The 23,784-nt window shown below is 38.8% G+C and overlaps 1 protein-coding gene and 1 pseudogene across 4 annotated transcripts in view; both read left to right on the top strand.

Annotated features, from left to right (window-relative positions):
- Nucleotides 1-23,784, top strand: part of FILIP1 (filamin A interacting protein 1) — a 235,642-nt gene that overhangs the window by 209,749 nt on the left and 2,109 nt on the right. For 3 of the 4 annotated variants that reach the window (XM_024248040.3, XM_024248041.3, XM_024248042.3), the window contains 2 exons: nt 5,599-8,404; nt 11,915-14,186. In XM_024248040.3, coding sequence (XP_024103808.3) covers nt 5,599-8,404; nt 11,915-12,121 — 3,013 coding nt within the window. In that variant the 3' untranslated portion in view covers nt 12,122-14,186. Of the gene's footprint in view, nt 1-5,598; nt 8,405-11,914; nt 14,187-23,784 lie in introns of those variants that run through there. The other variant, XM_063724869.1, reaches the window with a different exon arrangement.
- Nucleotides 375-4,311, top strand: LOC100431378 (high mobility group protein B1-like; annotated as a pseudogene).

Here is a 23,784-nt window from a genome sequence, read left to right as displayed (position 1 = left end):
CTCAGTTGAGAGACATATTTCTTTTCTAATAGGCTGACAATTAAAATGGACACATTCTTCAAGGGAGGCCATTGCTCATTAGACAGAGACACTCAACTAATAGCCACTATTAATATAAAATTGTTGGCCTAATAACAACTGCAATATCTGTTTAACAAAAATGTATACTCACTCAGCATCGTGGAGAACTTTAGTTAATACATCTCTATTTAGGTAATTTCCAGATCTATACTTGTTTTCTTTTTTCTTTTTTTTGAGATAGGGTCTTGTTCTTTTGCCGGGGATGGAGTGCAGTGATGTGATCTCGGCTCACTGCAACCTCTGCCTCCCGGGCTCAGGTGATCCTCCCACCTCAGCCTCCTGAGTAGCTGGGATTACAGGCACATGCCACCACACACAGCTAATTTTTGTTTTTTTGCTTTGTTTTGTTTTGTTTTTTTGTAGAGATGAGGTCTTGCCATGTTGCCCAGGCTGGTCTCTAACTCCTGGACTCAAGCGATTTGCCTGCCTTGGCCTCCCAAAGTTCTGGGATTACAGGCTTGAGCCACCGCTCCCAGCCTACAGATTTATGTTTCTAATTCAAGTTTATGTGTTCATTCTTTCTCTTGTTTATCCATTCAGTCAATATTTCTTTAGCACATCCTATGTGTCAGGCATTACGCTAGGGGGCAAACAAGACAAACATGGCAGCTACCCTCATGGAATCTGCATTAACAGAAGTAGGCAGACATTTAAAAAATTATAAGTTGGGACAGCCATTGCAGTAATTGAGCTCCATAGAGACAACACCGGGGCAAATGAGAGCCGGACGGGCACTGGGCGACTCTGCCTTGCTGAAGAAAAATAACTAAACATGGGCAAAGGAGATCCTAAGAAGCTGAGAGGCAAAATGTCATGATACGCATTCTTTGTGCAAACTTGTCTGGAGGAGGAGCATAAGAAGAAGCACCCAGATGCTTCAGTCAGCTTCTCAGAGTTTTTTTTTTTTTTTTTTTTTTAAAGACAGAGTCTCGCTTTGTCGCCCAGGCTGGAGTGCAGTGGCACAATCTCAGCTCACTGCAAGCTCCGCCCCCTGGGTTCACACCATTATCCTGCCTCAGCCTCCCCAGTAGCTGGGACTACAGGCGCCTGCCGCTACGCCTGGCTAATTTTTTGTATTTTTAGTAGAGACAGAGTTTCACCGTGTTAGCCAGGATGGTCTCGATCTCCTGACCTTGTGATCCGCCAGCCTCGGCCTCCCAAAGTGCTGGGATTACAGGCGTGAGCCACCGGGCCCGGCCTCAGAGTTTTCTAAGAAGTGCTTGGAGAGGTGGAAGACCATGTCTGCTAAAGAGAGAGGAAAATTTGAAGATATGGCAAAGGCAGACAAGGCCCGTTAAGAAAGAGAAATGAAATCTATATCCCTCCTAAAGGGGAGACAAAAATGAAGTTCAAGGACTCCAATGCACCCAAGAGCTCTCCTTCGGCCTTTTTCATGTTCTGCTCTGAGTATCGCCCAAAAATCAAAGGAGAACATCCTGGCCTGCCCATTGGTGATGCTGGAAGAAACTGGGAGAGATGTGAAATAACACGCTGCAGATGACAAGCAGCCTTATGAAAAGAAGGCTGCGAAGCTAAAGGAAAAATATGAAAAGGATATTGCTGCATATCAAGCTAAAGGAAAGCCTGATGCAGCAAAAAAGGGAATCGTCAAGGCTGAAAAAAGCAAGAAAAAGAAGGAAAAGGAGGAAGATGAAGAGGATGAAGAGGAGGAAGAAGGTGAAGAAGATGATGATGATGAATAAGTTGGTTCTAGCACAGTTTTTTTTTTCATGTCTATAAAGCATTTAACCCCCTGTACACAACTCATTCTTTTTAAAGAAAAAAATTGAAATGTAAAGCTGTGTAAGATTTGTTTTTAAACTGTACAGTGTCTTCTTTTTGTAGAGTTAACACTCTACAGAGTGTGTCTTTAGATAGTCTTGTCCTGGTAGTATTTTCAGTAGCCACTAACCTTGCCTGGACAGTATGGAGGTTGTAAATTGGCATGGATTTAAAGCAGGTTCTTGTTGGTGCACAGCACAAATTAATTATATATGGGAATGGTAGTTTTTTCTTTTTCAGTTGTCTCCGATGCAGCTTATATGAAATAGTTGTTGTTCTGTTAACTGAATACCACTCTGTAATGGCAAAGAAAAAAGTTGCAGCTGTTTTGTTGACATTCTCAATGCTTCTAAGTAAATATAACTTTTTTATTAGAAAAAAACATATGTTGATTAAGTGTTATAAAAGAAAACTGGGCCAGGCATGATGGCTCACACCTGTAATCCCAGCATTTTGGGAGACTGAGGCAGGAGGATCACTTGACCCCAGCAGTTCAAGACCAGCCTCGGTGACATCAGGGCGACTCTGTCTCTACAAAAAATAAAAATCTTAGCCAGCCATGGTGTTATGTGCCTGTACTCCCAGCCATTTGGGAGGCTGAGGTCAAAGGATAGTTTGAGCACAAAACGTTGAGGCTGCGGTGAACTATAATCATGCCACAGCACTTCAACCTGGGTGACAGAACAAGATCTTGTTCTGTCCCTAAAAAAAAAAAAAAAAAAAAAGACTGTAGGATATTGATATTACAGGAGTCTATAAGAAGTTCTGACTTAATTGGGTTTGAAGAAGTGACATTGAAGTGAAACTTGGAGGATGAAAAACTAGCCAGGAACATTCAGGTGAGTGTGATGTGTGACAGAATGAAAATAAAAGGAGCAGGGAGGAAACACTAAGCAGAGGACACAGCATTTGCAAGGAATGTTAGATGATGGGAGAGATTGACTGGATATGAACTTATCAAGGAGGTCAGGTATTGAATCCCATCGTTCCCATCCCCAGCGTCTTGCCTGTAAGAAGTTTGATTGCAGGTCTATTTGTGCAGAAGGCTATTGGCAGGCCTTCCAAAATGAGCTGAGCAACTTTACCTTGATCCTGGATCTGACCCTCAGCTGTACCAACAGGGAAACTGGGTTTTGGGAGCACACAGAGAATGAGCCTGGTATTGCTGTAGAGCCACTTTAACTATGAGATGGGCATGGTTTAAGATGTGGTGAAAGAGAATAGGAGGGAGAGTAAGCTAATGGGGTTAGAAAAACATAAATAATCACAGCTAGGAGAACGTGAAAAATGTGGTTTCCTGGAAGCCAAATTCCTGCCGAGATCACACTCTAGCTCATGGAATTTCCCACTGATTGGAATGCCTTCTGCTTTTCTCTGGCTGAAACATTAGTGCCCCAAGTTTTACTATCAAAGACAGGATAATGACAACAATATTTATTGATTAAACATAGAAAGCACTGACAGTCTTTCCAGATGAAGCCAATAGCATATACTATAGTTCTTATCTTTTTGTGCTTTATTACGTTCATGTATTGAGTCTATGTATCTGTCACTTTACTTCTACTATTTCAGTTAATCTTCAGAACAATTCTATATGGTTGGTATTAGTGTTCCATTATTGGAACGCTAAGCTTGTGCGATTTACTTATATCCTGCTTCTCAAGGTCATCGCCAAGTTCTGATTTTTCACACAAAAATTTGCAACCTCCGGCATAAATGGGTTAATATCCCTCCCTCTTTCCTCTACTGGTGAAAAAATTGAGAATCAGAGAGTTTCAGTGATTGGCCAGAGATTACACAGTTAGAAAGTGACAGAGTCAGAATTCAGATTTGATTGTCTGACTCCAAAACCTATGTTGTAGTCACTCCAACCCACTGCCTCTAACAGTATAGAGGCATAGCATTCTTAAAAATATATTTTTAGAAGCTTTAACATGTTAAGCTTAGACTTGGAAGCAGTAACATTTTCAATAAATTAATCTCTAACAGTCCAGTTAAGGGCAAGGAATTTGAAAATGGTATTTTATGTTGAAAATATCCTGAAAAGTTTCCCCTAATCTATAGTTCTATGACATTATTTCAGTTGTTTCAACTTTTAATAAAAAGAGAACATGGTCAATAAAATGCTGTTTTCTACATGTAAGGACCACATTTAGTGATGCTGTTACAGTATTACTCAGGCAAATCAGTAGGACCTGAAGATCATATTTTCCTCCTATTTTAGGAATAAAGTCATAATGATTTTTGGAGGGTATGCATTAGTTTAGAGATGCTGAGACACAATCATGCTTTATAAAAGTAAATTCTATGAAAAAATCTTAATGACATGATCAGAGCCATTTCTGTAATACTTACACTGTATTTAATTATTAATAGCTTCTATCGTGCTTTACTAATGTATGTTCAAATATTTCTTGTACACCAGCTTTCAGTCAGTGACAAGTAAAAAAAACACAGAAATATTTCTTGCACAATGCGAGACTATTCTATTTACTTGGCTAACAGCTAATCTAGTCATAAATATGAAATGAATCAGAATAGTAAAGGAGCAAAACACACTGAAAGAATAAAATCTATTATACTTAAATAAGTACATGTCATTGGTTGTTTATAACTTGCTTCCCTTATAAACCTGTTAATTACTAAAATGCATTCTTACACTAACATGGCAACTATGATTATAATTTTAATTGTTTTATGGGTAAATAAAAAAAACTATTAAAATTAGTACAAGTTAACTGACCAACCCAAGAGTGGTAAATAGCTACTTCAGCATATTTATATTCCTACTTTTTACAGATATGCATAAACGCCTTAGAGAAAATGTATTTCACACAAGTGAAACAATAATTCCTGTGGCTGCCACATTTTTGTATTGATATACAGATTTCCTTGCTATCTAGTTCTTGATTAAAAAAATATTCTTTAAATAAAAAAATCCTGTGCCAGTTCTGATGTGAACTAAAATCAATTTATGTAAATCAGCTTTTGTATCAGAAAGCCAGTCCTACTTTGTCCGTTCCAGGTGACAGTTACGTAGTTTACGTCAAGAGTTTAAAATAAGAAAACCCAAAGCTGCTTCTTTTCTGAACCTTTACCATCATTTAAAGTAAATTTATCTCCTGAAATCATATGATGCAGAGGTGGAGAGCAATAATTCTGAAGGCTTCCTGGCTAAGTTTGAAATCCAGCCCTGCCACTTACTGACTCTGGGATCTGTAGCAGGCTACATAATTCCCCTGTATCTCATGTTTTTTCATGGTGATGATAGTAGCAATACATATCTCATAGGGTTACTCTGAGAATAAAGTAAATACTAACACCAAGGATACAGAAGAAATTGTGTAAATAGTCATTATTATTGCACAACCTAAGTTTTATTTAATGGCTACTGTATTAAAGTATAATACACATGCAGAAAGTTACTCAGAAGCGTTCAGCTTACTGAAATTTCATAAGGTAAGCTAAACAATCCTGTATAGCAAGCATGCAAATTACAAAAGAGAAACTAGTTACACTCAAAGCCCTCCTCATGCCCCCTTCTAGCCACTACCCTTAAGGGTAACTAATATTTTGACTTCCCATTTGTTTCATTAATGGCTATTTTTTAGACGTTGAAATTATAGCAATTGATAAGGGATTTATTGTAGTAGCATTTTGTTTTTTATTTAATATCAATGCTTAAATCTGTTTGCTGATTACTCTTTTAACATATAGGTATATTTTATTTTCTAGGTTAAAAAAGCTCCTTGAACAAGAAAAGGCTTATCAAGCCCGCAAAGAAAAGGAAAATGCTAAACGACTCAATAAACTAAGAGATGAGCTTGTTAAACTCAAGTCCTTTGCACTCATGCTGGTGGATGAAAGACAAATGCACATTGAACAACTTGGCCTGCAAAGCCAGAAAGTACAGGATCTTACTCAGAAGCTGAGGGAAGAAGAAGAAAAGCTCAAAGCCATTACTTCCAAATCCAAAGAAGACAGACAGAAATTGCTCAAGTTAGAAGTGGACTTTGAACACAAGGCTTCGAGGTTTTCTCAAGAGCATGAAGAGATGAACGCTAAACTGGCTAATCAAGAGTCTCACAATAGGCAACTTAGACTCAAGCTAGTTGGCTTAACCCAAAGAATCGAGGAGCTAGAAGAGACCAACAAAAATCTGCAGAAGGCAGAAGAAGAACTTCAGGAATTAAGAGATAAAATTGCCAAAGGAGAATGTGGAAACTCTAGCCTCATGGCAGAAGTGGAAAATCTTCGAAAGCGTGTGCTTGAAATGGAAGGTAAAGATGAGGAGATCACTAAAACTGAATCCCAGTGTAGGGAATTGAGGAAGAAGCTGCAAGAGGAAGAACACCATAGTAAGGAGCTCAAACTTGAAGTTGAGAAGCTACAGAAGAGAATGTCTGAACTAGAGAAATTGGAAGAAGCATTTAGCAAGAGTAAATCTGAGTGCACCCAGCTACATTTAAATCTGGAGAAAGAAAAGAACTTAACCAAAGACCTGCTAAATGAATTGGAGGTGGTCAAGAGTCGAGTTAAAGAATTGGAATGTTCTGAAAGTAGATTGGAAAAGGCTGAATTAAGCCTAAAAGATGATCTTACAAAGTTGAAGTCATTTACCGTGATGCTGGTTGATGAAAGGAAAAATATGATGGAAAAAATAAAGCAAGAAGAGAGAAAAGTGGATGGACTCAATAAAAATTTTAAGGTGGAACAAGGAAAAGTTATGGATGTAACTGAAAAACTAATTGAAGAAAGTAAGAAACTTTTAAAACTAAAATCTGAAATGGAGGAAAAAGTATACAACTTGACAAGAGAAAGAGATGAGTTGATAGGCAAATTGAAAAGTGAAGAAGAAAAATCCTCTGAATTAAGCTGCAGTGTTGACTTACTGAAGAAGAGACTTGATGGTATAGAGGAAGTGGAAAGAGAAATAACAAGAGGAAGGTCACGAAAAGGGTCTGAGCTCACCTGCCCGGAAGATAATAAGATTAAGGAACTAACACTTGAAATTGAGAGACTGAAGAAACGTCTCCAACAATTGGAAGTGGTCGAAGGGGATTTGATGAAGACAGAAGATGAGTATGATCAGCTGGAACAGAAATTTAGAACTGAGCAGGATAAGGCTAACTTCCTCTCTCAACAACTAGAGGAGATCAAGCACCAAATTGCCAAGAATAAAGCAATAGAGAAGGGTGAGGTTGTGAGCCAGGAAGCTGAACTGAGACACAGATTTCGGTTGGAAGAAGCTAAAAGTCGAGACTTAAAAGCCGAAGTACAAGCTCTTAAAGAGAAGATTCACGAATTAATGAACAAAGAAGATCAGCTTTCTCAGCTCCAGGTAGATTATTCTGTACTTCAACAAAGATTTATGGAAGAAGAAAATAAGAACAAAAACATGGGGCAGGAGGTCCTCAATCTGACCAAAGAGTTGGAGCTGTCCAAGCGCTACAGCAGAGCTCTTAGGCCCAGTGTGAATGGAAGAAGAATGGTGGATATTCCTGTGACGTCAACTGGAGTCCAAACTGATGCAGTCAGCAGTGAAGCAACAGAGGAAGAAACGCCAGCTGTATTCATACGGAAATCCTTCCAGGAAGAAAATCATATTATGAGTAATCTTCGGCAGGTGGGATTGAAGAAACCCATGGAAAGATCCTCTGTTCTAGACAGGTATCCTCCAGCAGCAAATGAGCTCACTATGAGAAAGTCTTGGATTCCATGGATGAGAAAGAGGGAAAATGGCCCCTCAATCACTCAGGAGAAAGGGCCCCGAACAAATTCCAGTCCAGGGCACCCAGGAGAGGTAGTCCTTTCACCAAAGCAGGGCCAGCCCCTGCATATTCGAGTGACACCAGACCACGAGAACAGCACTGCGACTTTGGAGATAACAAGCCCGACATCTGAAGAATTTTTTTCTAGTACCACCGTCATTCCTACCTTAGGGAATCAGAAACCAAGAATAACCATTATTCCATCACCAAATGTTATGCCTCAAAAACAAAAAAGTAGAGATACTACTCTTGGCCCAGAACGAGCCATGTCCCCAGTCACAATTACTACATTTTCCAGAGAGAAGACTCCAGAAAGTGGAAGAGGCGCATTTGCAGACAGGCCCACATCCCCTATTCAGATAATGACGGTGTCTACATCAGCAGCACCAGCTGAGATTGCAGTTTCTCCCGAATCCCAGGAAATGCCCATGGGACGGACAATCCTCAAAGTCACCCCAGAAAAACAGACTGTTCCAACTCCAGTACGGAAATACAACTCCAATGCCAATATCATAACCACAGAGGACAATAAAATTCACATTCACTTAGGGTCTCAGTTTAAACGGTCCCCTGGGACTTCGGGTGAAGGAGTCAGTCCAGTTATTACTGTCCGACCAGTAAACCTGACAGCCGAAAAGGAGGTTTCCACCGGCACTGTCCTTCGCTCTCCCAGGAACCACATCTCCTCACGGCCTGGTGGAAGCAAAGTGACGAGCACTATCACCATAACACCGGTCACAACGTCATCTGCTCGAGGAACCCAGTCAGTGGTGAGTAGAAGAGGCTCCAAAGGGCAGGCCTGTGGAGGGAGGGAGACGTGAGTAGTGAGACTACCCCAGCACCCACAGTAAAACCCAGCCACATGCTTCTCATGCTGCCTGAATCCACCAACAGATGCTTCCCAGAGGACCATCCACACTGAGAACTGAATGTAAAAAGTGACCTAATAGTTTAATAAATTAGGCCAACTTTGAGGGAAAACTTCATCTATTCATGTAAATTATGGAGAGTGCCATAAAATACTTGCAAAGGTAGCCTCTTCGAAATAGTAGCATATAGTAATCGGAAGGCTTAAAATTTGATTTTAATGTTTAAAATACTTTTTTCAATGGAGACGGGGGAAATGGTCTATATGGAGGAAGAATTAAAATTGTTCCTAGGTTATGTTTCTATAAACTAAAATATTCAATATGTGGTTATGAATGGCCACAGTCATATTTTATCCCAAAATAAGATGAGATTTTAATATCAAAAACTTTTTCAAAAGTAAAAGAGAAGTGAGTTTACATGTATAAAAACTGTATTTTATTTAATCGTATCTTGCAGAGAGCACGTGCTTCATAAATATTTATTTAATAAATAGCTGGGGCTGGGTGCGGTGGCTCATGCCAGTAATCCCAGCACTTTGGGAGGCTGAGGCAGGTGGATTACCTGGATTACCTGAGGTCAGGAGTTCAAGACCAGCCTGGCCAATATGGTGAAACCCTGTCTGTACTAAAAATACAAAAATTAGCTGAGCGTGGTGGCGGATACCTGTAATCCCAGCTACTCGGGAGGCTGAGGCAGGAGAATCGCTTGAGCCCAGGAGGCAGAGGTTGTGGTGAGCTGAGATTGTGCCATTGCACTCCAGCCTGGGTGACAGAGCAAGACTCCGTCTCAAACAAACAAGCAAACAAACAAAGAAACTACCTGGAAGGCTAAATGAATGATTATTGAAAAGCATGTGCAAAGCACAAAAGCCAGAACTTAAAAATAAATTCTACCAGCCTGGCCAACAGGGCAAAACATCATCTCTACTAAAAATACAAAAAAAAAAAAAAAAAAAAGTAGCTGGGTGTGGTGGTGCACACCTGTAATCCCAGCTACTCTGGAGGCTGAGGCACAGGAATCACTTGAACCCAGGAGATGGAGGTTGCAGTGAGCCAGGATCATGCCACTGCACTCCAGCCTGGGTGACAGAGTGAGACCCTGTCTCAAAAAAGTAAATAAATAAATTATAAATTATATTTTTCAAAATACTTCCAGTGATTGTCTTCATTTATTGGTGGCAAATTGGCAAATGTAATTATAGAAGAGCTTGTACTGTTTAGATGTTAACTTAAGCTAATAGACTAGAAATCGTGATTTCTAGACCTTGAACAAGTTCTACAGAATAAATTGAAATCTCTTAAGAAAGACAGGAAGCTCATAATTTAAATATAGAAACTGTGGCTTATTTTCCTATATTCTTAATACGATTTTCTTTAATTTTCTATGCACAAACATAGACTTGAGGCAGGCTCCAAAGTGTGAATTACTCATTGCTTTGCCAGTAAAGCTTTTACTTATTGGCTCCTCATGAGCCAAATAGTATTCAGAATTATTCACTGTCCTCAGGTGGTCCAATACTTCTTTTTAGGTAACATAGAGCATAGCTTGGTTGTGTAGGGTTTTGCTTCTTTCTGCTGCATTTTATAAAAAGATATTGGAGGTATAAATCATTGTAACTTAGAGCATATTTTCTGCCATAACATTTTCTTAGCATTTTTAAGGGTCAGATCAAAGTAGCCCTACCCTCTGTATTGACATTTTTGACTACTGATTAAACCTCACACCCTAGTAGCATTTCAAAGCAACTGTCTAAGATTTCTAAGTTCTGAATGGTCCACCTATTTTAAGTATATCAGATCTCATAAAATCAAGGACAACAAAAGATTTGGAATACTCGTCTTAGAATTTAAACAGTGAGGGTAGTTCATTTGTACATGTATTCATTCAACATTTGTTGAGTGTCAGCTACACTTTAGGCATGGGCTAGGTGCTGGGAAGCCAAGAGGACTGTAGAAGTTCTTGACTCAGTGGAATAGACAGGTTTGGAACCTACTTAGTGGTTCTATGATAGAGGTATGTACAAAGGAGCCAATGGAGAAGGCTTCACAGAAGTGGAGTTTTCACAGTTAAAGAGGGATTTTCAAGAAGGAAAAGAGAAGGATTTTGTAGACAGAACAGCATGTGCAAAGGCATGACAGTGTGAAGGAGCCCGGCATGCTTGGGGAATGGTGAGCAGTCCCATTGTGCTGCTAACAGTTGCGCATGGGGCAAAAAATGCAAGGGCAGAAAATAAGGAAGCAAACTGGGGTTGGATATTGAAAGGAGGCACACACATGTCTTATTATGAAATTGATATTTATAGATTAGATAAAGGGAGCCACTGAAAGGGTGATGGTCATGAGAAAAACATATTGTTTATGTTTTAGAAAGATGTGTGTGGAAAACAGTTTAAAGGATAACTTGGAGGGACAGGGATGCTGTTGCAATTCTCTATCTTAATGATGGAGCAGGTTTGAACTATGGTAGTGAAAATGAGGACAGAGATATAGTGAAGACAGAATCAAAACGATTTCATGACAAACTGAGTAGAGAGGGTGACTCTTGGGTTTCTGATTTGGCTGTCTGGGAGAATAAGATGAGAAACTTTAGGGGGACTAGCTGTTTAGGAGAGAGGATAATTAATGTTTGGGGCATGTTATATTTAAGATGTCTGGGGAACATCAGAAATGTCCAGTGAGTAGTTGGGAATGAGGATCTGCATTTCTAGAGGGCACTGAAGCCTAGGGATCCCAGGGTTTGAACACATGGGGTAATAACTAAAGCAATTCTCAGGGTGAATGTTAAACATTAAAAGGAGGCTGAGAATGGAACATGGTGACACATTTAGAAGGCAGGCAGAGTAGAGAACAAGAAGCCAGCAAGAGATTGAAAAGGGGTCATCAGATATGAGAGGTGAGTTGATGAGACTGTCCTAAGAAATCACAGCAAGACAGTATTAGGAGCACTTTAAAAAGGAGGATGTGGTCAGCAGCGACAATAACATGCGAAGATTCTGAGGTCTTTAGGAGGTGAAAAGAGAGTGGCTTCATCTGAAATGGGAGAAAGGAGGCAGTGTAGAGGTAATTTAGGGAGCAGTAGGAGTAAAGTTGCCTGAGTTTTTGCCTGGTGGTCTATATTTATTTCCTCTGTGAAACTGGAGTTAAGGCCATCTTCAGTAAGGGCAGAGGAGGTAAGTTAGTGCTCCAGAAGAGAAGGAAGTTTCAAGCAAAGCTGTTTTAAGTGAAGGGAAGGGGAGATAATCAGAGTGGATTAGATGCAAACTCCAAGTTTCTCACAATTATTTTATCTGGGGAAGGGTCTTCTGTGGGTGTTCCTGTGTGGCAAGAGTCCCACTAATGTTCAGATTGATGGCATATCCAGAGGAAACTCACCAACATCTCCCTTGTATCTATGTATTTTCTCTCTTACAGTCAGGACAAGACGGGTCATCCCAGCGGCCTACACCCACCCGCATTCCTATGTCAAAAGGTATGAAAGCAGGAAAGCCAGTAGTGGCAGCCCCAGGAGCAGGAAATCTGACCAAATTCGAGCCTCGAGCTGAGACTCAGTCTATGAAAATAGAGCTGAAGAAATCTGCAGCCAGCAGCACCACCTCTCTCGGAGAGGGGAAGGGCTGAGGGCAGTGGCTAAGGGGGTATGTTGTGCAGATGCTACTGCTGCCGTGAAAGTGAACCTTCATCTGTTTGTGCCAGTTCTTTACATGTACTAATTTAAGTTTTAAATATTGTGTTTATAAAATAACCAACTAATAACCATTTGTCTTTCCTATTTTGTGCATTTGTTTTGATGCTGGGGAACAAAATTAGCAAAACTATTGCTTGCTGCCTAGAAGCCAGGGCGTGGTTTCTAGTTCCAGCTTTGCTTCTAGCAAGTAGACCCATCAATAGACCCATCTGAGCCTATTTCCTCATCAGTTAGATGTGGGGACTCAATCACATGCTCTTCAAGGCCGGCTCCCATATTTCCTGATTGCAAGCCAAATTTAATGTACCTTGTTCCACAATAATTTTTTATTAAAAAAATCCTATTACAAAATAAGACATACTTTAACTATTGTCATTTGCCTCTTTCACATCATGAATTTGCTTTATGTGCTGGAAAAAACATCACATAGCTATCACAGGGCCTGGACCTCTAAAATTTTGCAAAAACAAAAGGTTCTAAGATGATTTCAGGAAATAATATGAATGTGTAATAAAATGGAAATGAAATATGGAATCCTAAGAACAGAGTTTTACTTATTTGTTTGTGTCTGTGTGTACTGTAGAAGTGTTAGCCCCTCCATAAGATTCCCAGAATTTCTTAGGCAATAATTTTAAAATTATTAATGTCAGACTCGTGCTCTATTCAAGTGTGCAATTGATTTAAATTGTGGAATAGTTTGAAAAGAGCTGCCAAATGGCCTTTTACAGCTCAACAGAGATTGTGATGGATAGAAAATAGCAGAAAGTAAATTCTGATACATTAATACCAACGGAAAAAATGACATCATGCATATCTTAATTGAATTCAAATATTTTTCTCAAGTATAGACTTGCAAATGTAAAACCAGTTCATGATTTGGGTGTGTATGTGTGTGTGTGGTGTGGAGAAGTGGATTATTTCTGTCAGTTTTACTCTTGTTTGAATCAGTTTCTTTCATTTTTAGGCATGTTTTAATAAGCATGAAGCAGAGTGTGAATGCAAAATGCCAGGTGTATTTATGAGATTAACCATGTTAAGGTGGGCTTTGTGTTTCATAGCCATGTAACCACAAACGAGTTCAAGGCTAGTAACTCACAGCTTAGCACACAAGATCTCATGTAGGCTGCACCTTTGCTGACATTTTTGAGCCAACTGAGTGAACTTTACAAAAATACAACAGCAAAAAGTCACAGATTTTTAGTTTTCCATTTTTGAATTGTGAGTGTTCCAAAATTATGTGGATAGCACCTGTTCTTGATATTTGGGAAAAAGCATACTTCTTTATAAAAAAAGATGTATGATTAGATTTTTATCTCATGATTCAACATGTTTCATGATAACGAAGCTCTTCTCTGAGTTCTTTTCCACACCAGATTTTCTATCGCTTGCAGAACTTGGGCTTGAATTGTATATAGTGGTGGTAGATGTAGATGCCTCATAGTATTCACATTCATTTTAATCAGATCGCTGTTGCCTACTGCTCATCAGTTCTCAGCATTGTATTACAAAATGTTGAGTAGCCAGGCATGGTAGCTCACGCCTGTAATCCCACCACTTTGGGAGGCTGAGGTGGGTGGATCACTTGAGGCCAGGAGTTCGAGACCAGCCTGGCCAACATGGTGAAACCCCATCTCTACTAAAAATACAAAAATTAGCTGAGTGTGGGGGTGGGTGCCTATAATCTCAGCTACTCAGGAGGCTGAGGCAGGAGAATCACTCGATCCTGGGAGGCAGAGGTTGCAGTGAGCCAAGATCATGCCACTGCACTCCAGCCTGGGCGACAGAGCGAGACTCTGTTTAAAAAAAGAAAAAAAGAAAAAAAGAAAATTGAGGAGCCATGGTAAAGACCTGCCATAGTAATGGGATTTCAAGGTCAAAGGAGAGGGAGAGACTGAGAAAGAACACTTTATGATTTTGGATAAATTTGAACAAGAGAGATTGCCATTTGGAATACTGACTTTTTTTTACGAGATTTTTCCTCTTTCGTAAAGTGAACATTCAACCCTTTCAAAAATGAAGACATTCACTGTTTTTACTAATGTGTACCTGACATTTGTGAAGTATTTAGTGTTACTGTACCATAACATATTGTATTTGAGCAAATGAGGGTGTCAGAAGAACCAAACACCGCATTCCTTTTGACTCCACCTGCCATTTTTCAGTGATTTTTATCATAATCTTATTGCAGCTTGCTGCTGTTTTTGCTTTTACCTTCTCACATCATGCTTATGTGTTTCTTCCAGGAAGTCCATACCATCTACAGGAGAGTGCTCTGAAGGCTTAACAGTGCATGTACAGGATGTTTATACATCTAGATATTGGAATAGAGCCACCCACAAAATACAACTGCTAAAAAAACTTGGCAGAACAACACAGATTTGCTTTTCAGAATGATAAAGAACAACTACCATGACAGTTTTTCTTTGTAATTTTAGAGCCCACTCTATATTTATTGGATAGCTTTGCTTTAAGCCACACATTAGAAATAAAATCCACTGGGGATAGGAGGTGGAGAACTAAATGTACCACAAATCCAACTTCCATTTGTGAAGACAGTACTTTTAAGATGCAATTTAATGTGCTTTTGTAGGGGTGAATGGGATGAAAACTTTGCAATATTTTCTCTGTCCCGAAATGTACTGCGTAGTAAAATAAAAGGGGTCTCACTATGGCTGATGTGTACAGCTGCTGCTCAGGACCCACCCTGAAATCTTGGGACAGTGGGTGACTTTGGGGTGGGAAGGGTGGGCCATTTCCACAGACTTCAGTGTGTTGGCGCCCTCTAGGGTGAGCAGGACACGATCTACACAACTACAGAGGAGACCCTGGTCTTCACTGCCTGAGAATAATTTTAATGTGCTGACTATTTCAGCACACTATGGTGGTGTCCAGCTTACATGCATGATTCCAGAAATGTTTCGATATGGGACACAGCCCCAAGAGTGTTTATCATTTTTTTACATGTGAGCTATATATCTAGGTCATCTGCTTAAAAGTTATTCAGTTTCTACTGGTGTTTTAATTGTATTTCCAGTGAGGATGGGTGGCAATCGAGCTCTCTCTAGAGATTTTAGGGTATTCGTTAAGGGTGTACCCAGAGCTCTTACTCGAATGTCTTCAAGAAAGAAGTGAAAAATAGCTTTCATGTGTAGTGTGGGAAGAGTATAATTTCAGAGACATGAAAACAAGTCTAAGAATATCAAATGTAAAAATATTTAAATTTCTCGTTCCCCAGATTCAGAATACTGAGGAAAGGGTGAGACTTTCCTTGTTGGGAAAAACACAGGGTTATAGATATGAAGAGCACATTTATATTGGAGGCTGGAGGGCAGAGAGAGAGAACGAGTAATGAAGAGATGGGCATAGAGAGGATTTCCCAGCAAACAGGAAAATATGATTCCAAAATTTCCCCAACCTAGATAATGTTTCCTTTCTGTCTCTTTAGGGTCTCATCGTTGGTTATTTCTTTGTTCTCTGGTCTTTCCACTTCTCGTTTTCACTTGCTATCCCCTGACCTCTCTCATTTTAGCAAAATTCCTCCTTCATCTATCTGCAGTCCTGTGTAGCTACTGCCCAGTCTCCTTCCATGCCCAGGTGAGCTATTGAGAGAACACTCAACATTTCCTGCCTCCAGTCTCACACTTCCCATTTATCATTAGTCACTTTTTATTTTTAATAAAGAAATTCATATACTTAGTTCAAATATCAGCCAGAGTAAAAGACAATGAAAACAGATGTTCCTTACCACTTCCCTGAGCCCTCAGTTTTTTCCCCCGGAGAAAATCACTTCCAACTCTTAGCTCTTTCTTCTGGCATTTATCTCCATATTTCTAACTAAAGTGCTTATAGTGTGAGTTTTTATTTCTAGATTTTAGATCTCCTTTGTCTTCGCATTATTGTTTCGATGGTTGAAGTTTTAACCTTCTCACTTATCCCTTCTCTTTCCTTTTTCTCATTTTCCCAATATGATTACATCCTCAACTTTTTGATAAATCAGCAGCCAACATTTATATATTTATGTGTTTTGCAGTGCAAATTTAAATATGGTTATCTGGCCAGGCCTGTAATTACAGCTCACGCCTGTAATCCCAGCACTCTGGGAGGCTGAGGCAGGTGAATGACTACAGCTCAGGAGTTTGAGACCAGCCTGGATGACATGGCAAAACCTAGACTGCAGCCTCAAAAATACAAAAAATTAGCTGGGCATGGTGGTGCGTTCCTTTAATCCCAGCTACTCGGGAAGCTGAGGTGGGAGGATTGCTTGAGCCTGAGAGGCAGAGGTCGCAGTGAGAGATAGTGCCACTGCACTCCAACCTGGGTGACAAAGTAAGACCCTGTCTCAAAATAAATAAATAAAAATAAATAAATAATAAATATTACTATCAGCTGAGCCAAGTAGTATACTATGATTATGCTCTCTTCCTCTTACCACATTTCCCCCTTCAAAAGAATAATTGTTTTAATTTTTCATCTGCTTGGTTTTCCATGCATCTATATATATTTTTTTCCAAATGCTCCATTAGACTTGCCAAACACCTATCAGTAATTTTTCCAAACACTTAAACACACCAGTTTCATATTTTTCCCTGGAAGCCTTCCTAGTTCAGCCCTCTGCTTCCATATTCAGTCTGGACTGGTTGTTTTCTAGGCCTGCTGCACAGCTGTTGCCCTTTTGCCTATGTTGATTTCTCTGTTTCCCTGATTGGTTATATTTGACTTCTTTTATCTATTGATCTATCTATTGATCTGCCTATCATCTATCTGTCTTATCTATCTATCTATCATCTATCTATCTGTCTATCATCTATCAATCCTCTCTCTCTCTCTTTCTCTCTCTCTCTCTCTTTCTCTTTACATCTTCTAATAGTTTTTAAAGGAAAAAGTCCTCCAGTAACCTTTCTGGGGCAGGCTATCCAAATTCTAGGAACAGGTCAGGGGAGGTAAGATGAGAATCTCACAGCTCAAGGTATAAAGTTTTTACTCCCCTGCAATCAGTCTGCTGCCCATTCTTGTGTGTGGGTCTAGAACTTCTTAGGTCAGTTTTTCCAGAAAACAAACCTCTGGTCTCTAGTAAGGGTAAGGGCAGAGTTAGGCTGTGCTCTTTTCCCTCAATGACCAAGATATCTAATCTGCTTTCCTGCTTCTTTCACCTCTTTGCTCTGCTTCAATTTCCCTTGTTGGCTCCTTATTTTATGTATACACAATAAGGATTGATGTTTCCCACATCTCTATTAAAAGCCATGTTCCTGCTCTACAAGCTGGCTCTGGTTATTTCATCTACACCCAGATGCTGATGACTCCCAAACTTCTATCACCAACTGTGTATCCATCTTTATAGTGTGTATTTCCAAATCAGCTTGTCTAAAAACCATTTTTAATACTGCCCCATCTTCTTCCAAAGCTTCTCCTTCTCTTATTATTCTCCATCTCAACAGGGATATCCTAACCCATTCAGTCTCCCAAGCTAGAAACCTGGTAGCCATCTATGCTTCTCCTTCTGCCCTCATTCAGCAAGTCCTGTTTATTCTCTCATTCTAACCCACTAACATCTTTAGCAGCTGACTCCTCCTCTCCATTTCCCCTACCATGGCCTAAATTGAGGGTTTTAACTACTTTTCATCTGGGTTACTCTGATACCCTCCTAATTGGTCTTGTAATCTCCAGCCTCAAAACTCTAGGATTCATTTTTCATTCTTGCAGTTTTCCAAAGTGCAAGTTGATCATATCATGCATCGTATCATATCATATCATATCATCTCTATTTGAAAACCCCCCAAAAGTTCCTTATTACTCACAGAATACAATGCTATGTATTTGAGGCGCTCTGTGACTGGGCTCTACTTCTCCATTCTTCTGAGCATCTTTCCCTTCCCTTGGCGGGACCCCCACACTCCAGGCTTAAATAATTGCTTGACTGTCAGGCCATGCCACCCTTCCTTGACTTGCTCAATGTGTTCCTTCTCCTTGAATTGCCCTTTCTCCTATTTTTCTTTTGGCGGATGTGTCCTTCTCTGATCAAAGCCTATTTTATGAACATTGCCTCTTCTAGGAAGATAAACTATTATTTCAGAATCTATCCTGGGGTTTAAAGGCCTGTCCACTGCCGTACACAGCTTGGCACTCACTATAGATAAACAAAACTAGCAGCTGAGAAATGGCAGAAAGTTGGGCAAGAAAGAGCTGTTTCTGATTCCTCTCTTTGCAACACAAACCAGTGAGAATGACGTGGAAGGAACTAACAAGTCCTGTGTGAGAACACACAGGTAATGAGATGGCAGAATTACAGGAAGTCCAGGTACTGTCATTTTTGGGTGGTGAAAGTTACTTCTATTTCCCTCCAAAGGCACAACAGCAGGTGATGGATGCAAAACAGCCAGGAGTCCTGGACTGGGGAGTTCTCACCTCAGAAGCCACCATGCCTGTGAAGAAAGGGGCCTGAGAGCTTTCTGTGGAATATAAACACACAGTACATGCATGAGTTACTAATGGCCCTTTCCTCACCCTTTCTGACTCCCCCAGCAGAACACAAAGGCACTTCAAGAACGAGAAAGTTTCAGGGGTTTGTCTCATGCTCTTCAAGTTCATGAAGGACCCTCAAAATAGGACAGAGAGGCTCTCATTTTAAAGGACCAAACACTACCAAACAGCGGGATTTAGATTTAGGATAGATATCAGGGTGAATATCCAGAGAAGAAGGGCTACTGAAAAATGGACTTGATACCTGAGAGAACTGAAAACCATGAGACTGGAGCCATACTCTTTTCTACCATCAAAAGGTTGTGTAACCATTGGCATATCACCCTACCTTGGCCTATGATTTAGCACTGAGCTATACCTTTTTATGATTCTGGCATTCTCTCTTAGAGTCATAATATAACATGCTTCACTATTGTTTAGCAAGCACCTTACAAGATCCTGCTACAATGCTTTTCCTAAGATCTAATGATTAATTACTTATCTGGTAAAAGTACTTTTGGCCTCTCTACTTCTGCTAATGCTACATATATGCAAAATCACAGAGCTGGTTAGAACTGAAGTAGACCTTAGCGATCAAGAGGATAATTATCTATTACTAAAGAAGACAAACAGCAACAAACCCTTTAAAAAAAAATCCCTGAGGCGTACAGATGTCTAAGCATCTTATTAATCATAAGGCCAGGACCAAAAATCGGTTCTTCAGTTTCTCCCAGTACATTATTCATTATTTCATATGATGAAACTACTACAAGTGAGTAACGTGTACATTCATACATAGACTGAAACACTCATACTCATTGGGTCAAAATAATACTGCTAAATGATTTTGAGCTACTAAGACATCTATATAGAAACTATGTGAAACAGTTCTTACAACAATATTTTGATGAATATTGTTGTCCTCATTTAAAAAGCGCAGTGACCTCAGTTTTCACACATAATGTTATTTTGCATGCTATTCTGTGACTAGCCATAGACTTAAAACAACCTAGGTATTTACCATCTGTGTTTAAAAGAGTAGAACCTCAGCATGCTTTGCTCAAATACTTACCTATTTTTCCATTACTTAGTTTTTATTTATAGTTAATGTTATATATGGGAACTAATTCAAATTTGCTTGTATCTGTAAAACAGCAGTCTATGCTGGAGATAAGAATTAGCTTGCCAAAAAAGAATTTATCAGTTATAACTGTGATTATTGGTGAGTTCTGCATCCTGGGGAGGTAAGGGGATAATTTGGGCTGATGGTAGAGTGGGAAATCTGCTGGAAGGAAGCAAATAAATTATTAGGTGGTTGAGAGCTCCCAAGAGAGTTTGTATCATCTGGTTCAAAAGTTTCCTAGAGCAAATGACAGAACCTATTAGCAGAATTATTTTTAATTAGCTGAGCTGAATCCAAAAGAGGAATAAAAGTCCAAATCAAGAGAGGAAGTTTCTTGAACTTCCTATTTAAAACAGATGTTTTAACAGAACTGTGATTAATTTCCGAATGTGATAATAACAGGATTGAACCCTGAAGCAGTTTATGAAAATGAGAAACTTAAAAGTAAATCCTATCTAAGTACTTCTAAAAGGTAAATAGAATGTAGGACATTTTTGCAGTGGACAAGTTGTTCTGAGGCCAGTAGGTTCAAAGCTGATGTTTGGTAGTTGGTCGGGGGAGGGGAAGAATAGCACAACTCTAAGCTGGTACGTCTAGGCAGAGCCCCTGGTGGGTAGGGAGCCATAGAACATGGGAAGCAGGCTATATATAGGCAAATTGATGCAAAATCCAAGAGGACATGTTTTTGTTCTGTAGCTTGGTGTACAGCTTCCTGTGGATAAAGCAGTCCTCCTCTGCTGATGTAACGTCTTGTTATAAGTTGAATTTCTGGTATGTTTTGTCTTTAGTATGTGAACTTAGAGGCTAGCTATTAAAGTGTTGTGGCCTTATTTGCTAGAGAAGAATGTTTTTTTTAAATGTAGAGCTCAAGTGTTCCTTTGCAGTGTTTGGCAGAGTATAAACATGAATTACTTGGGAAGGAGGTATTGGCTTTTTAGGGAGTATATCTTTCTCACTCTACAGCCAAGGAGACCTCCTGGGAGGAAACAGAATTCTAATTTGTTGTGAGGTTGCCTCACTCTGCACTCAGGAGACATTCTCCCCCAAATTTCTCCCCAAATCCTATCTCATGCACACAGCTTTGGATCTCAAGTCATATGACTGGCTAGTAGTTTTGGGATACCACCCAAGGAGGATGAATATTTAGTAAGGTCAGAAATCAAGTTTAATTAGGAATTGACAATATGTTAAACTTCCTTTCCAGGAAGTTATCCAACAGCTAGTGTACTAAAAGACTTAATAAAAACTACATCATTTCACAATAATGTCATAATAACAAATAATGTATTTAATGTGTTACCTGAAGTTTTTTTAAGGAAAATAACATCAAGGTAACACTGGAGAGAAACATACAGGGGAAATCGTCTCTAAGTACACTTTGATATGCCACTAATGTCAAAAATATATAAAAACTCAGTGTCTCGTATGTATATGTTCATTGAAATTTAGGGTTTTTTAAACTTCCAATTAGAAAAAAAGGAAAAATTAGAAGTTTAAAAATTTTTTAAACTTCCAATTAGAAAAAAAGGTTTATTAACATAATAAACATCTTCATATCAGAGGGTCTCAAATTTAAGTGCTTTGCTATTTTGAGTTTGCTGACAGAGGTGGTAATCACCTATGGTCTTTGGTTCCAATCTGCTTATTAAGTGCTCTCCAAATCACTATTGTCAGAAGAGTGGTATCTGTAAGAAGAAAAATTATGATAGTTGTGTAAAATTATGATCTGTAAGAAGAAAAGTTATGAAAAATTATACCTGATTTTACTGAGGTTATTTTAGAGGCCCCAAATGACCTATAGTTGACTCTTGTTCTGGGATGAAATGAAGACAGTAGGAGATGGAATAAAATTTGCTCACTGAATCTGTAACTTCAGTAAGATTTATAACATTATTTTATTGTACTATATATAAAAAGACAGGAACAGACTTGGGAATTCAAGTCTCTCTTTTTTTTTTTTACACAAATAATGGCATTAATCCCCAAAGCACTAATTTTTAAAAATTTATTTTAATTTTTTTTTTTGCTGGCGACATGGACTCCATGTGCCTCAGACAGTTGTACTGTATAATGAGTTACTTCAAAATGTAATGGCTTAAAGCAATATATTTTTTTTGAGACTGAGTCTCGCTCTGTCGCCTAGGCTGGAGTGCAGTGGTGCTATCTCGGCACACTGCAACTTCCGCCTCCTGGATTCAAGCTATTCTCCTGCCTCAGCCTCCAGAGTAACTGGGATTACAGGTGCACGCCACCACGCCCAGCTAATTTCTTGTATTTTTAGTAGAGATGGGGTTTCACCATGTTGGCCAGACTGGTCTTGAACTCCTGACCTCAAGTGATCCACCCCCCTCATCATCCCAAAGTGCTGGGATTACAGGTGTGAGCCACCAAGCCTGGCTTTAAAGCAATATTTTAAAAATTTATCACAATTTTGTGCATTGGCTGGGTGATTCTTACTGAGTAAGTTCAGCAGAGACTTGGGGAAAACATAGCTAATAAGCAACTATAGATTTAGTAAATCTGTTTAATAAGTTTCAATTAATAGAGCCAATATCATATAGATTTTATCTCACTATCTCTAGAAATGAAGTATGTCTCCATATAAAACAACATAATTTGGGCTTAATTGTATTCTTTTAAATAAAGTTTATGTACATAAATATTAAATACCACCTTTTATTAAAGTACGATTTATATAAGATAAACTCTTATTTAGCATTATCAAGTATTTCTGAGACATTTGATTTAATAACACATCTGATTAATAGCATTAGCATACACAGCATGCATGGATTATGAGTTTGCTAATTTAAATACAGTAATTAAATGTTACGGGCCAACCAAGACATTGTTTCTTCTGTGTACGGACCCTTATTACTATGATGGAGATTTTGAAATGCTAGGATTACAACAAGGCAACTCTAAGTTGTGCAAAATGCTAGGATTAAGACAAGACAACTCTAAATTGCCTTAATCCTAGCATTTTGTAAATTTCCACTGCTGCACACTGAAGGAGAAAGAAGGTATTGTAGTAATACAAAATGTTAACCCTGAAAGGAATTTTTGAGATGCTCTCTAATACCCTTATTTTGTACTGTGGAAACAAAGGCAGAAGATTTCTGAATTACATCCACAATAAGAACAATTCTGATTTCACTCTTTATTTATGCTTTCTTAAGGGAAGGAAATTGGAGATACTTTAATTTTACCAGGGAGATTTGAGACTTGGGTCTTTTTACTATTTGGAATCTACTGCAGAATTTTTTTTAAAGTAGTGAGAAACATCATTTTAATTTTGGATGCTAATTTTTAACTACCTAATATTTAATTAGTACTTAAAATTGTTTGCCTGAAGATTTTGATATATTTTTAGGCATTTAAAGAAGTTGAAGCTGGAACATTTTTTCAATGAAAAAAATGAGATGTTTATAAGGGCTTCTGGTATAGTACAATATAGTATGTATGTCTTAAGAGCTTCAGAAAACCTTCATAGCTGAATATTCTTAGATATATAAGACATTCTATAGTTCATCTTACTTGGCTTTCTTATCTACCTCAAATTCAAGCCAAAAGGCTGAGGGAAAAAATGGAAATAGCTCCACCTATTGGTCATCATGAGGTAAAGTTAACGACACCAAATTAAGAAAACATTTTCTTTTTGGCAGATAATCATGCACTGTGTGTAATTACTATGAACCTATAAGTCTATGGCATAATACAATTTAATTAATGTTTACTTATATACTAACTACATAAGTAAAGATAAAACTTAAATACTAGGTATTTGGGATGAATGTGAAAATAATAGGTAGAAATTTCTTCATGTTATTGATAAACCCTGACATAAGTTTCTGCACTCACAACATATACCATATGTTGACAAGGAGGTACTAATGATAAATTTTTTGGGTGAAGAAACTATTTGAAGTTTGAATATTTTCTTTCCCCTGCTGTGTATAATCTCAGTGATGTTCGGAATCTTACTCATTTTGATCATGCATGTAGTTCCATGCCTAC

Source organism: Pongo abelii, chromosome 5, assembly GCF_028885655.2.
Source record: "Pongo abelii isolate AG06213 chromosome 5, NHGRI_mPonAbe1-v2.0_pri, whole genome shotgun sequence".
NCBI lineage: Eukaryota > Metazoa > Chordata > Mammalia > Primates > Hominidae > Pongo > Pongo abelii.
Note: the sequence above shows the minus strand (reverse complement) of the source record. Positions and strands in the feature narration are given on the sequence as shown.